Source organism: Accipiter gentilis, chromosome 20, assembly GCF_929443795.1.
Source record: "Accipiter gentilis chromosome 20, bAccGen1.1, whole genome shotgun sequence".
In the NCBI taxonomy this organism is placed as follows: domain Eukaryota; kingdom Metazoa; phylum Chordata; class Aves; order Accipitriformes; family Accipitridae; genus Astur; species Astur gentilis.
The window spans coordinates 12916913-12932829 of NC_064899.1; the positions used below are offsets into that span (position 1 = coordinate 12916913).

Below are 15917 nucleotides of genomic sequence, written 5' to 3' on the forward strand. Positions count from 1 at the left end.
AAAAAAGAAAGCAAGAGTGAGAGGGAGTGTGTGTGTGCACAAATTAAGGTTGGGAAAGAGGGAGTGGTGTCAATGAGCAGGGAAGCTAACAGAGTCTTCTGCTCGGCAAGGTTTCACCACGGGTAGCTAGTTCTTCGCACTGTACCCATTTCATTGATTCGTTTACCAGGATTATAGCCTTGCAAAGTAAGTACAGCTTTTTTTTTTTTCCTCTGATAGTTTAATAAATACCTAACTAATAGTTAACAAATCTCCGCTGTGAAACGTAATCATGTAGAGGGAGTGGGATAAGGAAATTTGTACAAAAAGGTTTTGCGTGGAATTAAAGGAGCAAAAAAGCCTTACCAAACTACAACGTTTTGGTTTCATCCCAAAATTACTGCTTTTGCTATGCTATATTTCTCCCCCCCTGAAAAGATTCACTGGAAGTGGTGAGAAGGATCTGGCAGGTGAGACAGCAAGGGCATTAGGAATTATTAAAATATGGTGGTTTATTGCAAATGCCTTTCCCCGTATCAGGGAAAGCAGGTTGTGTTCGATGCCGTGAAAATGCTCCATGTGTCAAAGTAGGATTTAGACTGTTTTGTAAGTCTCTGTTACAGAGGAATATTCCTCTCATTTTCTGCAGAGGTGTGTGTGCTCTGCTCTGTTTGCTTTGAGTTATTAATCGAGTGACTAACCCACACTTGTTTAAAGTGAAGGGCAGGAACTTAGGTCCAGTTAATTACCAATTTATTTTCAGTGTGACCATTTAGTTTGAAGAATTCACTGGCTATTGAGGTACAACAAAGCATATTGCGGTGGCTCGTTTCTCTCTTTCCTTCCTGGAGTGACTTTCCCTGCTATATTGCTGACAATGCTTTTTCCCTAACCATACGAGACGCTCTGGTCCCACATTAGTCTGATGTCTTGCATTCCTCAAAGAAATGTCTGTTCAGAGGAAATTGTGTCCTTGTTGCGTAGCCAGGTAGACTGCCAGGTGGAGAGTTGTCATTTGTGTACAAGTAAGAAGAAAAGGCTCACAGAAGTGTTTTTATCTCCTTTATGTGTGGTGTTCGCCAAGTAAGAGCTGAAGTGGGGTCACGTTAAATGCTTGAGCTAGTTTCAAATATTAATGCCTCACTCGTGAAGCATGCATGTGGGTTGTTTCCTATCATTTATCCTCTCGGTGCAAGTTTGTTTGAACTGGAGAGACTACAGCGCTGGCCCTCACAGCTCCCGAGCTGTAAACCCAGTACATCCCCCCGGCGCTGGATGGCCAGCACTGTCCACACTTTATCTGCCACAGGGGTCTTCTCCTGGAAGGACTGCTTCACTGAGAAAGGAATAAAACAAATACTTGTTCTGCTTTATCAGATTATCCCTACCGTATAGCTAACTTGATTTGTCAGACATTTCCACACAGACATTGCTATTGTCCTGATTATATTTGTAGAAGATAAGCTATATTTAGCTTTTGTCTTAGTAAGCAGATACTAAACAAAGCCTCTCTGTTGTTTTTTTGTTTGTTTGTTTTGTTGTTGTTGTTGCATTCAAGAGTGACTAAGCAAAAATGGTGTCTTAGACCAATAAACAAGTTTAAATCAGGATTTTCTGAACTGGGTCAGTAGCCTTTCAGCTCCCTTCTGAATCTGAAAGTGTTTCTATAATGCTGTGGCAGAGTCACAGTTTTTAAGCAGAGCTGGGTGGATCACAAGCTACCTGTGCTTAGAAGATGCCCCAGTGCCGCGGGCCGCTCTAGAAATGCTGACGTACCGCTTTCCCGGGAAAGGAGGCACTCAGCAAGAATCCATGCAGCCGGCCTTCTTAAAATTTCATTTTCAATTTTTTGACTCCTCCCTGTTTGAGGGTTCCCTGTGATTACTCGCTCAGGAGCTGCGTCTGATTTCTAAGTCTGCTAATGGGCTTTCCTCTTGATGGGAGCTTCTACCCTTCTCACTTGACTGGAACTGGCTCTAATGGATTCAGAAGGCTTGGGACAATCAAGGCTTTAATGAGATTTAAGATTTTGTAATATTTAATACAGTAAATGCTTTTCAAGAACATGAATGTCATGAACCCTAAATATCACACAACAATAAATGGAGCATAAAAAACTGACTGACCAGGTGCAGTTGAAAAAGATGGTGAGATAGAGATTATGCTTCACTATCCATCCCATCATTCAAGGTTAAGGGAGAAACTGAGCTTTTGTCCCAACAAAATGCCCCGAATGGGCATTATTTCAATAGTAGCACTAAAAGAAAGAAATTACAAGAATGGAGAGCTTTACCACTACCAGAAATAGTTTCACTCATCACAAAAGAATCTCTGAGAGTATCAGCAGTTACTGGATGAACAAAAGGTAAATGAAAGGATCACCATGAAATACCTCCCATTTTCCTCACTGAAAAGGAACATCCAAACATTTTAGAAAGTGATGCAACATGAACAGTATGAGAATTACCAGTGAGGTCAGAAAAGAAGAGTTCTTAAGCCATGGTACAGCTTTTCACTGACATAAGGAAGAAGAGTTGCATTCAATTTTGCAAAATTTCCTATTTTATTTTCTTACTCTGACTCTCTTGCAACCCAAGGAAGTGAAACACAGGTAGCACATACACACCTTAAAATCACTTTAGGTTTGCTAATATAACTGAAAATACTAATGTTAGAATTACAGCATAGCATTTGCAATATTAAGCCAGAAAGGAACAAGAAGTATTTTTTAGTGGTTATGATTGCATATTGATTTTTAGTCTGTAAGGAAGATCCAGTGGCCTAAATAGAATAATATCAGGCCAGCCAGCACTAAAGAATTGTGTTCTACCCCACTAGCAAATAAGATTTTTTCAGGTAAACTGCATGCCTCATTCTGCATTGTGAGATTCTTCATATTGTTTGTCTTCTTGAGGGTGGTAGATGTCGAATGACACATTCTTGGTTCCCTGGGTATTTTTCCACCAGCTTCTCAGTAAGAAATACCTGGGAAGTTGATACTTGCCCCAGATCTTCAAATTTTAGCTGGGGGGGGGGGGGGGGGGGAAGGGGGAGGGGCAGAGAGAGAGAAGGAGAAGGAGACAAAGTATATGTATACATATGTATTGTGTGTTCATGTGTGAATGGCTGAGGTAATGGGGAAGAAAAGATAAGTAGCCTATGCCAGGGAGTGTATTTAAGACTTGCATAGGCACAAAGGTGCACATCTGGGATGAGCAGAGAGTCATTTTGCTCCTTTGCCCCTGTTGTTCCAAGTTACTCCCTCATCAGCAGTCTCAGTCCTTCAAATTTGTTTAACTGTCTTTTGCCACTGTTCTGCCCAAAGCTCTCCTCCTTTAAGGTGTGTGCTGAGCCCATGGTTTCCGGCAAGATTGACTTTTCTGGTAATTAGTTGCTTTCATGCATGAGAAATCGTGACTGTGACCGAGATAGATGGTTGCAGTGCTGGGCTGGCGCTTCGTTCTCCCTTGACATCCCAAGATCTCTGAGATGTGTTTCCTGAACCTCACTCTGACATCAGCTGGACGCCTGCTGACACTGGGAAATGGGATCTCACATGGATAATCTCTCTTTACTGAGCAGCTGCTGGGCACTGCCAGGCTACGGGAAGCTGGACAAGTCCAGCCAGACCCATTCTGAATTCGGAGTTCTGGCAAAGCCTCTAGATGTTGCAAAGCATACTCCTCTATATTTTTCCATGGGGATAACTTTCTTCAGTGATATATATTTAGTGTTTCCCCTCTTCAAGACAAATTCTTTTTCTTTTTTTTTTTTTTTTTTTTTTTTTTTTTCCAGTGGGAGGGGATTTGTTAGCAAACAGTTTGTTGCTAATACCAACAGTCAGAGCATTTCGCAAGAGTGCAGTGCTGGTTAGGTGTGCTTTTCAACATGGATTTAAAAAGCCTTGGGTTTATGCCAGTATCTTTTTTGTTTTTTTTTAACTTGATTAGATTGTGCAATGCAATTCAGTAACCTTTAATACAGCATCTTTTACCTCAAAACAAACCGGTTGCCAAATAAACCTGTTGCCTTACCAAATAGATCCAAGACCATGTATAAGTTAATTAAAATAAAAATAAAGACATTTCTTTTGTAAAAGGCCTTCTCTAATCAAACAGGCCTTATGAGTAAATCAAAGTGTTTTCTTTACTGTGTCGCAGGCAAATTACACACCCATTCTGTTACTCCCATAAAAATGTATAAATACCACAGATTATTTGGAAGTCATTCACTACTGTCAAGTACCACAACTGCTCCACAGCTTCTGTGTACAATGGTGTCAGACGTTCAGCTAAGTTTGGGCAGTATGACACATACATTCAAATAGGAGAGTGTTCTAATTCAAAACACCTTTCCAAACCAGGATGAGAATGAACGGTCAAGAAAGGTACCTTGCTGGAGACAGTTCCCTGCCCATAGGTTCCCTCTTTTCTGCCTTCTTGTACCTTTCTGCTTTCACCCAGTGAGATCTTTCATGGCTAGGATGCAAATGATGTGAACTAGGTGAGTAAATGTTTGAGACTGCAGTATCAAGTAATCAGTTATTGGAGAGAAATCACTGTCCTTAAGGTGTTTCTCAAAGGTTAGCAAACCTCCTACCAATGAAGGAAATAACTGACTTTCCATAATAGGATAAAATAGGACCCTACATCTTCAGTGTCAGGGCCTGAAATGCAAATGTAGATAGGTGTGCATCTGGATAAGAACACCCTTTTTAAGATGACGCCTCCACACCATATTTATTCCACTATTTTGCCATTTTTCCTGAAGAGAGCAAATACTGGAGACACCTTTTAAGTTCTGTGTGAAATCTTATGCCTTTTGAAGCCTTTCCCAATATTCATCTTTTCCATTTCCTTTCTGTCTCTCTCAATAGCTTTGGTGGAGCTGTTTAACACCATTTTTAATAGATTGCCCTTTTTTTAGGGATACATGATATTGGGGTGCAGAGTAGTGTCAAATTCAGTATGCCAAAGGGGTCATCTTCTGTGTGCTTGCTGGTCTAAAGCCAGGCTTGTGCTATTGACCGAAATCCTGTGGTTCACCCTTGTTAGCTTGAATCTATACAAACGTGCTTATACCAAAGTGCAATTTCAGGTATGTGAAAACAGTCTGGAAGATGGGAATACTCTCTGGCATTCTCAGAGCATGGACTGCAGCAACTGTCCCTTGGGCACCACCCTTCCCATTCCTGACTGCAGAGATCCTCTAGCAGCCCTGTGGCAATTGCAGTTATTAAGAATGGCTAGAAAATATTTGCAGTTAAAACAGTGTGATGAGTGGGCACGCAGCAGGATTTATTTAGGAGGCTTCCTTTAAGTTTTGAGGACAATCTCAACCTACAGGACCAGACAGCTTTCTGGAGACTGCTAGCAAGGCTAGGAAGAATGGAGAATCACCCCTTAGAGGAAGGACACGTACCAAAGCTAAAGCTTCAGTCAACAATTAGCCATGAAGCAAGAGACAGGAAAGATTATGAGACTATTAAAGGCCTGTCTGAGAGCCAGGAGAGCCCAGAGCATAGGCAAAGTACCTTTTAAGTTGGCACATTTTAAGAGTGTCAATTAAAAAGAGATTAAATTCATATGTGATCCAATTTGACTCAATATGAATGGGTCACCCTGACCTACCCAGATTTCCCCAAGTGCTTCTGGTAATACTGGCTCCATGTAACACGTGGCATTGCCAGCTGTCACCTGAAGATGATGGCTATTACTGAACCACTCACATTTCCTTGGCTGGGCATGGATGAGACCTTCCCTGCTCCTCAGGAGCTGCCAGTGGGCTCTGAAGCTGAGTGGGCTCAGCCAGCCCCTCCTCTCCTCTCCCTGAACGTTCAAGCTGCCCAGTCCCCATACTGGTGTCCAGCCTCCTTCAGTGCTCTTGACCCAGCCCCACCACAGCAGGAGCTGGGATTACACTCTGAGCCATCTCTCTTTTCCCTTTTCTGTTTCAGGATGACAATGGACGCTTTGCAACTAGCGAACACTGCCTTTGCAGTTGATATGTTCAAAAAACTGTGCGAGAAGGACAAAACAGCCAATATTATTTTTGCCCCACTGTGTACCTCAACGTCTCTGGCTCTGGCATATAAAGCGACGAAAGGTGATACTGCAGATCAAATGAAACAGGTAAGCTGTCAGCATCCTGTTCTGTGGCTGCAAAATTATATGGCTGTCGGAGGTGGCTTTCTTATTTATTCTTGTTAATATTCTACTGGATGTCTGGTTCCCTTGTAAGCCAGGCTGCAAACTGTCCCTCTGAAATTCCTGAACGGTTCCACACTCCATGGCCCCACACAGCAAAAGAGGTTGAAAATCTGGCTTAAAGAAAAAGCTTTCTTAAGTATGTTCACAGTGGAAGGGGACACGGCAGAGTCCTCAACAGCTGCATTAAAGCCTTGTCTCCTTTTAGTGTAGTATTGATTGTGGCTGCAAGTCACAGTCAAGATCACTGCATCTTCTGGATAATGTTTTTTCATTATTTGAGAATGCCTAAACTTTATAGGACGGGAGATAATTTTGCCATTATCTGTCAGCAGCAAGTATGCTCAGCAGCCTGCTGCTGACATTTCTGCTTTCTCCTGCAATACCACTGAGAGGAAGCGAGTGCAGTAGAAGAGGGCACAACTTCAACCGTGTTTCTTCTTAGAAGCAGCTCATCGTGTTCAAGGAGTTTCCAACACCGTGATGCAGCATGGCAGTTATGATGCAATCAGTTTATCAAGCTCACTCTGTGGTGCAGGGGGGCAGCCTCGCAGCCTCTTCTGCTGCCTCTGTGTAAGCAGAGACCTGTGTAGTTCCTTTGTGTCCCAAGGAGGATGCCTATGGTTTCTGCAGTTACCTAAAGGTGGATGAGAAGCAAATTCAGTATGCATTTATATGCTGATTATCACCTCGCTCTGGGGGACACTCTACATATTTGAACATATTTTCTGTCCTTTGGGAATTCCTCCCTATACTTCCTCATTCACTGAAGGGTCCCCTGGAGCGCAGCCTCCTGTGCCACAACTCATGCCACAGATTACAATGAGTCTCATGTTATTTGCAGAGCTGCACAGCAATATATCCATTAAGATCTTCTAGGCATTGCAGATTTTTCCAAACAGCATTGTTTTTTTAAAAAAATTAAAAATTAACTCTAGATTTTTTTTTATTTAAATGACACCCTGCAGCTTCCTCACTATTTCGAAATTCAAGCGTTGTCTTTCTAATGGGAGAGTTCAAAATATTAACCTGCCCTTAATTTTGCTTTCACTTGTGTCTGCAATTTGCTTTGAACCATCCCATAATAAGTTAACATACACATCCACAAATGGAGCTCTGTTACACAAGCGCACTTCTATTTCATACTTCTCAAGTGGTATGTAAAAACTGCTGACTACAGATCCTAAGGAGAACTTGGTGTGTTCTTAAATGTAATATCTCCTGTCTGCCCCTGAGTTCATGCTTGGGTTTTAAATACTAGATACAAAAGGAGCCAGATCAGCAGGCGTACTCTGGAATATCAGTTAACAAACCTGTGCCAAAAGCTTTCCCAGGTAGAAAAGCTGCAGTAGCATAGCTTCCTCCCCAAACGTAGTTTCCAGGCACAGAATCTTTCTGCACTTAACATGCTAAGAAATAAAAGTGTTGGAGGAAAAGGAAATTAAGTTGAGAAGAGGAGTTTGGCTATGAGAGCTCTCTGGGTGCTCTGTCCTTGGGAGTTTATTTCCTTCTGCTCCCACTGAGCAAGAGGAGGGGAGGACATGGTGGGGGTGGCTAAGGCAGAGCAGCAATTTGTTGTGTCTGTGAAGATATGATGTGTTCAGGGAGAAAGAGCAGGAGCGAGGGACAAAGGGAAAAGAAGGTCACTAGTGCCCGCTATGCCTCATGCGGGAATTTGAGACAGGGGAGGAGAGTTGGACAGGCTGCCTGTAATCAAAGACCCTGTAATAAGCAGGCATTAGAAGTTCAATTCATATTTAGAGGGTTATTTTCAAACAAAACCAGCAGTAACCTCTCGCCTCTGGTGCCTAAAAGCAGCAGGTTTTAGGTCACCCCAGCACTTTCTGGATCTTGTCATTCCCAGGAGCTGGGAGGTGGCCGTGTGTGGATCAGCAGCCTTACCTCCAGCTCATACTTTGTCTACAAAAAGACATAGTTATCTGATCAATTTTTGCTGAAATGTCATGTGATGTCATGTATCAGTCACAGCAATCAGAAAACTTGATGATCTGTTAAGCATTTTTAAAGGTGTAGCCCACTTCTAGAAAGGAAACTAGCTGGGACCCTCATTTATCTGGCTTAAAAGCTCCAGGTTTTTGGACAAGAACGTAAGTTTGGTGAAAACATGATGACTCCATACTACAGAGTTTTAATCAACTAAGCCACATCACCAGCATGAACTGCTCTATTGATTTCTTTGGACTGCTCACAGGAAAGAAATGCTTTTGGTTAAAGTTCTGGTAGGATCAGGTTTTTACATTTATATAAGGATGTCAAATAAATAAATAATTTTTGAGTAACAACAGCAAGAGGCTGTGTTGTTAAATACGAAAAGCCACAGCTCTGACAGAAACTAGCGTTATTTTTTGCTAAGCTGTTAGGAATGTTTAGAGAATAATAATAATAATAATAATAAAAAAAGATGCTTAGTATTTTATTACGTTCATTTAACAGGTACTCCATTTGCAAGATGTCAAAGATGTTTCTTTTGGGTTTCAAACAGTAACTTCAGATGTTTCCAAACTCAGCTCTTTTTTTGCACTGAAAATGGTCAAACGGCTCTTTGTAGACAAGTCGCTTAATCCTACCACAGTAAGTATTGCAGAAAAGCCCTGGTGCTATGAATTGCTTGGCCAGCATGTTGACAGGTTATGGTGTCAGACTGGAATGTTATTTAAAATAAATTCTCTCACTTTTGGCTGTTACTTGACTAGACTCAGATGATGAACAACATAATATTCTCTGCTGCCATAAAAGTTTGTAGGAGGATGGATGAGTGTGCTGCTTGACCGCAAGCTATGCAACTATTACAACACTTCTAATTCTTTCATTAATATGCTTTAGGTCAGTAGCTCAGTAGGTTTTGAATGCAACATAACTTCTATGCCACATCAAGGTCTTTGCATTGTAAGTATGAGCAAAAAGGAGTTTTAAAAACAGTTGGCGGTGCATGTGTGTGTCCAGTTCACACACCCAAGTAATTACTGCATATGCTGTAGTTTTCTTAAGCTGTCCGAGGAGGCAGAAGCCTGGCTATTGAAACAACACAAGTAAGGAAGGCGGTGTTTGGCCTTATAACTTATGGACCTTGCAAATAACTGAGAGAAATGTTGTGGGTTCCCCCCCTCCCAAGTTGCCTTTGAATAGGGCCCCAAGCAAGGACATCAGCCTAAAGGTGATGTTTCAGAAAACTTAACATGCTTAAATGATGCTATAATTAGATTGCCTGCTGTTCAGCCTCTGCTATAGCAAAGGCCAATACCCATGCACAGCAATAAATGTCTCATCTGGTGAGGACAGACATGATGTGAGCAGCCTGTGGCCTTTATTTCAGTCCTCTCTCGCACCCAGGTCTGGACTGAGACTAGTTTTATCCTTTCAAACTCTGGCAATGTGGCCACTCCTGCAATACCAAAGTTACTTTAGCTGCTGATGTAACACCACTGGACTGAAGACAACCATGGGAGTGATGTGCTGAATGCAGCTGTGCATCGTAATAAACTCCCTAACTAACCTATGGTGAATCTCAGGATGCTGATGCTGCAGGGTCTATAAAGAGCCATTGAGTGGATGGCATTTAACCAAGGATGACTTTGGTACCTTGTGTCTTGCAGGACTTTGTCAACTCCACGAAGAGGCCTTTTCCGTCTGAACTGGAACTAGTGGAGTTCAAAGAAAAAACTGAGGAAACCCGACAGAAGATCAACAAGTCTCTTTCAGAGCTAACTGATGGTGAGTACAGCTTAACCTTGGGGATGCTGTTTGCCTCTTTGGAGAAAGAGACCTTTGTCCTTGTGACACCTCTTTACTAATGCTTTTAGAAGTAAATACATAGTGAAAGCAAGGGGACTAGACCTACTATTTGGATTCATGAGGATTAGCAACGTCAGCCTGTTTTGAAATCACTAACTTTACTACTGCAGCATTTCTGAAGGTAGAAATGTGAGACTGACCTTGCATTAGCCTTGGGGAAAGCCGCTCACATTTGACTGCAGCGGGACAGTTTGGGAGAACGACGGCTCCTGGCTGTGGACCTTCACAAACACCTGACATCAATGCATCTAACCCAAGCCCTGGTTTCCTTGAAAAGTTTTATTGTAGTGGGAAGTACTTGCTGGACTCTGAATTTCAGGCTGTTAATTAATAGCTCAGCTTCGCTCAGTTCAGCTGCTTTTGCCAGCAAGGCTGCCACAAGCAGATGAGCGTCTCTTGTGTGCCTTCCTGTGGAAATGGGGCTGCAGGGACTTCTCCCCCAGTACCGCTGAGCCGGGTCACAGGAGATGCACACCAGTGACCGTGAGGGTCCCCAGGCAGAGCCTGCCCAGTCTGGGGGGGTCAGAGGTCCAGTCCTGGCCCACGCGAGCACGCAGCACCCTAACAGAGCCTGTTTGCAGCCTGGGCAGAAGTAGCTCTGGGGTCGGTTGCTGCCTGTTGCCCTGGTCTGGTACAAATATGAAAACATGGGTGCATGAGTCTGGTCCTTCCCAGGCTGGCACAGGTGCCCATGTGGAAGCACCTTGCCCTGCCTGTGCAATTCGTGCATGAAGGCAGGACTTGCCTCCCCAGTGCTCCAGATTCAGTGTCTTTTATGGCAGTGCTTGAACAGGTCTGAAACAGAGCGAGGGCGGGCACGACATTTCCATATTCTTTTTGAAGACTCTAGCAGTATTTGGTTACGGACTGTAATCAGAGCAGAATTTTTTTATTCTGGTTATTTTGTTCTCATGTATCTGTCTAGAAATGAGTAGCTGCTAATCTGGAACTTCCCTTCAAGTCTTGCTCTCCATATGACAAGTGCTTTTTTGCTTACACCTGTTGAATTTCACTGAAAATTCAATACCTTCTTTAAGGTACTGAACAAAAGCAGTAGGCATATGTTTGATTCCATGTTATATAAGCCAAGAAAACATGTAATTTGGAAGATCTGCCTTGATCCCAAATCCCATTTCAAACAGTAAGCTGCAATTTTAAGTAAGTACTTCTTTTTGGAATTTTCCATTAGAATTAAAATCTTTTATCTGTGAGGGGCAAGACAGAAATTTTTTAATTCAGTGAAATGTTTCCATGTTCAGTTGAAACAATTGATATACTGATAATGTATTTTTTGTATTAACAACCATCTTAAACCTGTTCACAGGCAAAATGGAGAATATTTTGAATGAGGATAGCGTAAGTGACCAGACTCAGATCCTCCTAGTTAATGCAGCTTATTTTGTCACAAACTGGATGAAGAAGTTCCCAGAGGCAGAGATCAAAGAATGTCCTTTTAAAGTCAACAAGGTATGTTCTGGAAAAAAAAAACCAAAACCAAGAGTGCTGTTTCCGCTCAAGAAAATGCAAACTTTGAGCTAAGGAAATCCCAACAGGAAAAAATGAGAAGTATTTATTATTACCATGGCATTCTTAGACTCTATCTAAACCTATATGCTGTTGCAAGGGTCCCTAAACCAGTTTGCTTGTCAAGTTGTTTTAAAACTTTGCCGGTGCTTTCACATCCATCTTTCAAAGGCTCAGTGTGAAAACAGACTGTCCTGTTAGTGTATTTAGACGACAGGAGCTGAGTACAAGTGATCAGAAGCAGCTATTGCCTACAAGGAGATGCACAGTCTCACAGCTAGCTTCTTCCAAGAGATTGCAGCCTGTACCAGAGGCTGCATCCCCAAACCAGCAGGGGTGAAGCACAAAACTTTGCATTTCTCGTGGTCACAGAGCTAATGAAACATCTACACCCGTGGGGTCTCTTTGAGGATACCCCTTGGGTGCCTGGCCCTGAGCTTTCCTCTTCAGGGATGGTGCCCCATGAATCTCCCTCTTTCCAGTGAGGCTCGGGACTGCTGCCCTCTGCGTATCAGCCCTGCTTAGCCACGAGGTCCAAGTGGGTGCAGCCCCTGTGGCTGTTGCCTTCAGGAATCTGTGACCAGTGATGAATATTGTGATCAGTCAGCTTTGAACCAAGGTATAAGGCTGGGCAACATTTGTGAGAAAAAGAGGTTATACTCCAAATATGTACATACATACATATATATATATGTGCGTGAGAAAAGTTGGAGTTTCAGGTTCACTGAAAATATTCATAAATTACCACATCAGCCAACAGTTTCAGCTTAAAAAGTTTTTAAAATTATACAATCAACACTAACATTTTTAAGTGAAACTTCTCAAGTTTTTTTCTAAAGTAACATTTTTCTACTGAATTTGAATTTTGAATGAGTTTCCAGCTGAACAGTTTGTAAATCTTCCCTATGAAATAAAGAGTTTTGTTTTGTTTTGTTTTGTTTCATTCATGAAAAGCAAAGACATAGGGCTTTAGGTAAACCTGAAATTTCTTCTTCTTCTGTTTCAGCTCCTGAACCAAAATATCAATTATTTGTATGAACAGCTTGACTTTCACTGTTGAGATGTTCTCAGTGCTTAACACTTACTGGCAATTACCCTGTAGACAGTTCAGTTTGTAGCACTCAGTGAAACAGGCACAAAGGGCCATCGATATTAGGTAAATTTCTCTTTTAAGGCACATCCCCAATATGTTGCTATTGTATTAAGTAGAATTCTGTTCCACTTTTCTCTGGAAAGCTGCCTACTGTAAAAAGCCAACAGGGTCTCTTACAGCTGGTTTCATTACCTATGAAAGCCAACAAATTCTCTGATGGTAACTCAATGTACCACTTCCATGCAAGCTTACAAACTTCCCTCTCTCACCATCTTATTTGTGAATTAAAAGGAATGCTAGATTGTTTCCTCTGTGTTTTGCAGACTGAAACTAAACCAGTGCAAATGATGAATCTGGAAGCTACTTTTTGCCTGGGCTATGTAAAAGAATTAAATGTGGCCATCCTCGAGCTTCCATGCCTTAACAAACATATAAGCATGCTCATTCTGCTGCCCAAAGAGATTGAAGATGAGACCACTGGCTTGGAGAAGGTGAGAGAAAAAAATAGAAGTAGCATGATGCTTCCCTTGGAAACAGCCCACTTCTAATGCCATATGCTTATGGAAGGTTTTTCTTACTTAGACACTATATAGAAGTTTCCTGTAAGTAAGTTTCCTGTGAATTTACCTTCTCATTCTGCTCCTCTGTTCCTGATCTCATATTTGTGACATCATTGTTTCCACTGTGGCCAAGTGTGAGGTTGTGAACAAGACTTTGTTTTAGATAAGTTGTGCACAGAAGACAGTGCAAAGTGCAGAAGGTGCCCATGATGCGCTCTAGGAATCTGCATCAATTTGAAAATTTGGACCCCCAAAATAATTTTCATTTTAAGATTTTTGTTCTTGCTGTAGTAAAGTGCTTAAAGTAATACTTACTGGGTACTCAGTAATGCTGACATTATTTACTCTAGTGTCCTCATTTTTTTTCAGTTGACATGTACCTGTGATTTATTTTACTAAGGTCTTACACTTCTCTAGGTTTTAATTTTGAGCAGAGGTGCCTGAAAATGAGCCATTTTTTATTACAATTGCACATAAATTTGAAAATGAATAAGGCATTTCCTAAAGAACACCCATTTCTTATGTCATTTCTCTATGAAAATTTTAGAACATATTTTCACCTCTCTTCAAAGTTTGAGGATTAGGAGACAGATGATCACACAAGTCTCCTTTGTAATTTGCTGCAACTGGTCATAAATTTTAAAGGCAGGAAGAATCCGCCTTTGCAGCTGTAAGGTACTTTTATATGTAGGAGTAAATTAAAGAACACATATATCTTAAAATGCAAGTGAGGCCTTTCCTGATATCAATTTGTTGTGGCCCCAAATTCTGCCTTGTCACTTCCCAGTTTTTTAAAAATTGCTCAAACAGCTGCCTGTTTGATTGAGATCAGGCTCTGGATTTGGAGTCTTTTTGTGTCCCAAATACCAGCAATTTCATTACTCTGTAAGGTCAGAAATCAAGACTTTTGGCTCTGCCAGCTGGCTGGGTGTAACCTGGATAGGAACTGCCTTTCTCAGGTTCCTTCATATGGTTGTTGAGGTGAGTGCCTATCAAAAGCTTTTAAGGGACTAATAGTCAGAGCATGTACATACAGTGGAGTTGCTCCAGAGGCCTGTCCTATGGATTAAATCATACTTGCATCAATATAGCTCAGAGTATGTTAACCCTGAATGCTACAGTTGTGAATTCAAAAGCAAAGGTTGCCTTTTGGACTTTATTCTGGGGAGGGCTTGATGGGAGAGGGAAATTCAGGAATGGTCTTTTTTTTCTTTCTTTCTTTCCTTGGACTGCTCATTAATTTCCTTTGTTCCTTTATGTCTTCAGCTGGAAAAGGCACTCACCCCTGAGACATTATTACAGTGGACCAATCCCAGCATGATGGCCAACACCAAAGTGAATGTATTTCTTCCAAAGTTTAGTGTGGAAGGTGATTACGACCTGAAGCCTCTCCTGGAAAGCCTGGGAATGACAAACGTCTTCAATGAGAGTGCATCAGATTTCTCTGAGATGTGTGAGACAAAAGGTGTGGTTTTGTCAAAGATCATCCATAAAGTCTCTTTGGAAGTAAATGAACAAGGTGGCGAGTCCCGAGAGGTACCAGGATATCGGATTCTGCAACACAAAGATGAATTTAAAGCTGACCATCCATTTATATTTTTGTTTAGGCACAACAAAACTCGCAACGTGATTCTTTCAGGCCGATTCTGTTCCCCTTAAGCAGGGTGTATTCATTATGAAAAAGCACAATTACATCCATGGTGGTGCATGTTCCTGTAAAGCTTGGCATCCTGACTATCATCTTTGAAAGGAAATCTAAGAGGTTCATATATCAGCTGGGTAGTACAATGTACTCTACATATGCAGCAGAACTAGTTTATCTCCTTATGTTTCATCCCCTTAAGCTGAAGGATTCCCACTGTGAAGAACACATCGTATTTTACTAAGAAGTATCCCAGCCCCAGCAACAAGTATATTTTGTTCCTCTGTGACATCTCTTTCCCAAAATGAAGTGAACTGAGAGCCCATTTTAGAGAGACCAGGAGTTGGAAAGGGCTCTGAGAGGAAGAGCTACATTCCTGCTTCCTAGCCAAACCACTCTCCCTCGTGACCCACGCTCTGTGGATTCCTACTGCCTAGAAGGGGAAAATGTGGACCCGTGGTGTGATAGCCCTCCCCTTGTACCTGGCCACACTCTGGTGGTCCACGGTGCCCTACCGGACCCTGCCAATGCCCAGTGAAACAGTGCCCAAGTTCTGCAGCGTAGCTAGACAACTCAGGCTAGCATCAGAGTTTGCATCTGTGAAACAGCAGCTACACTGAGACCTATGGATGCAAGAGGCAATAATCACGGTGACAAGATGTACACCTAGAAAACTCTTCAGCGTGAGCTACGTCAGTTCATAGATTGGGGAAGCTGGACTCTGCTGTGTGGGATTTTTTGACTCATTGCCCTTCAGATATGGAAGACGGGACCAGTTCACCGCAGCTACAAGGAGCTCTGTTGTATATATCCTGAGAAAAAGAATGCTACGCAATTCTAGGGTAGAAAGCAGTTGGATTAATATTGGAAGTACCACACTTTCGATGCACAGATGATCTGCCATTTCTAGTTCTGGATTCAGCATTAAGGAGACTCCATACAATTACTTAGTGTCTGAGGCATGAGAAAGAAGTAAGGACTTCAATTTGAGTGAGATTAACATTGTAATTACCAGTCTCCAAATTCCATATGAAATCATGGTAATCAGGTTTCATTTCTATCTAAAGACTGCCTGCTGCATATGTTCAGTACTGGTTTAC

General features: G+C 42.0%; 1 protein-coding gene across 1 annotated transcript; it reads left to right on the forward strand.

Annotated features, from left to right (window-relative positions):
• On the forward strand, positions 1-15917 carry SERPINB5 (serpin family B member 5). Its single transcript, XM_049823854.1, has 7 exons — positions 1-186; positions 5936-6110; positions 8640-8777; positions 9800-9917; positions 11323-11465; positions 12939-13106; positions 14442-15917. The coding sequence occupies exons 2-7, from the start codon at positions 5937-5939 to the stop codon at positions 14832-14834; spliced, it is 1134 nt and encodes a 377-aa protein (XP_049679811.1). The 5' UTR covers positions 1-186; position 5936; the 3' UTR covers positions 14835-15917.

Bases quoted from the DNA above. Each gene is read 5' to 3' on its own strand.
- SERPINB5 (XM_049823854.1), top strand. From the start codon at position 5,937: ATGACAATGGACGCTTTGCAACTAGCGAACACTGCCTTTGCAGTTGAT. The intron at 8,778-9,799 runs GTAAGTATTGCA...TGTGTCTTGCAG, and splicing joins AGTCGCTTAATCCTACCACA to GACTTTGTCAACTCCACGAA. The intron at 11,466-12,938 runs GTATGTTCTGGA...TGTGTTTTGCAG, and splicing joins GTCCTTTTAAAGTCAACAAG to ACTGAAACTAAACCAGTGCA.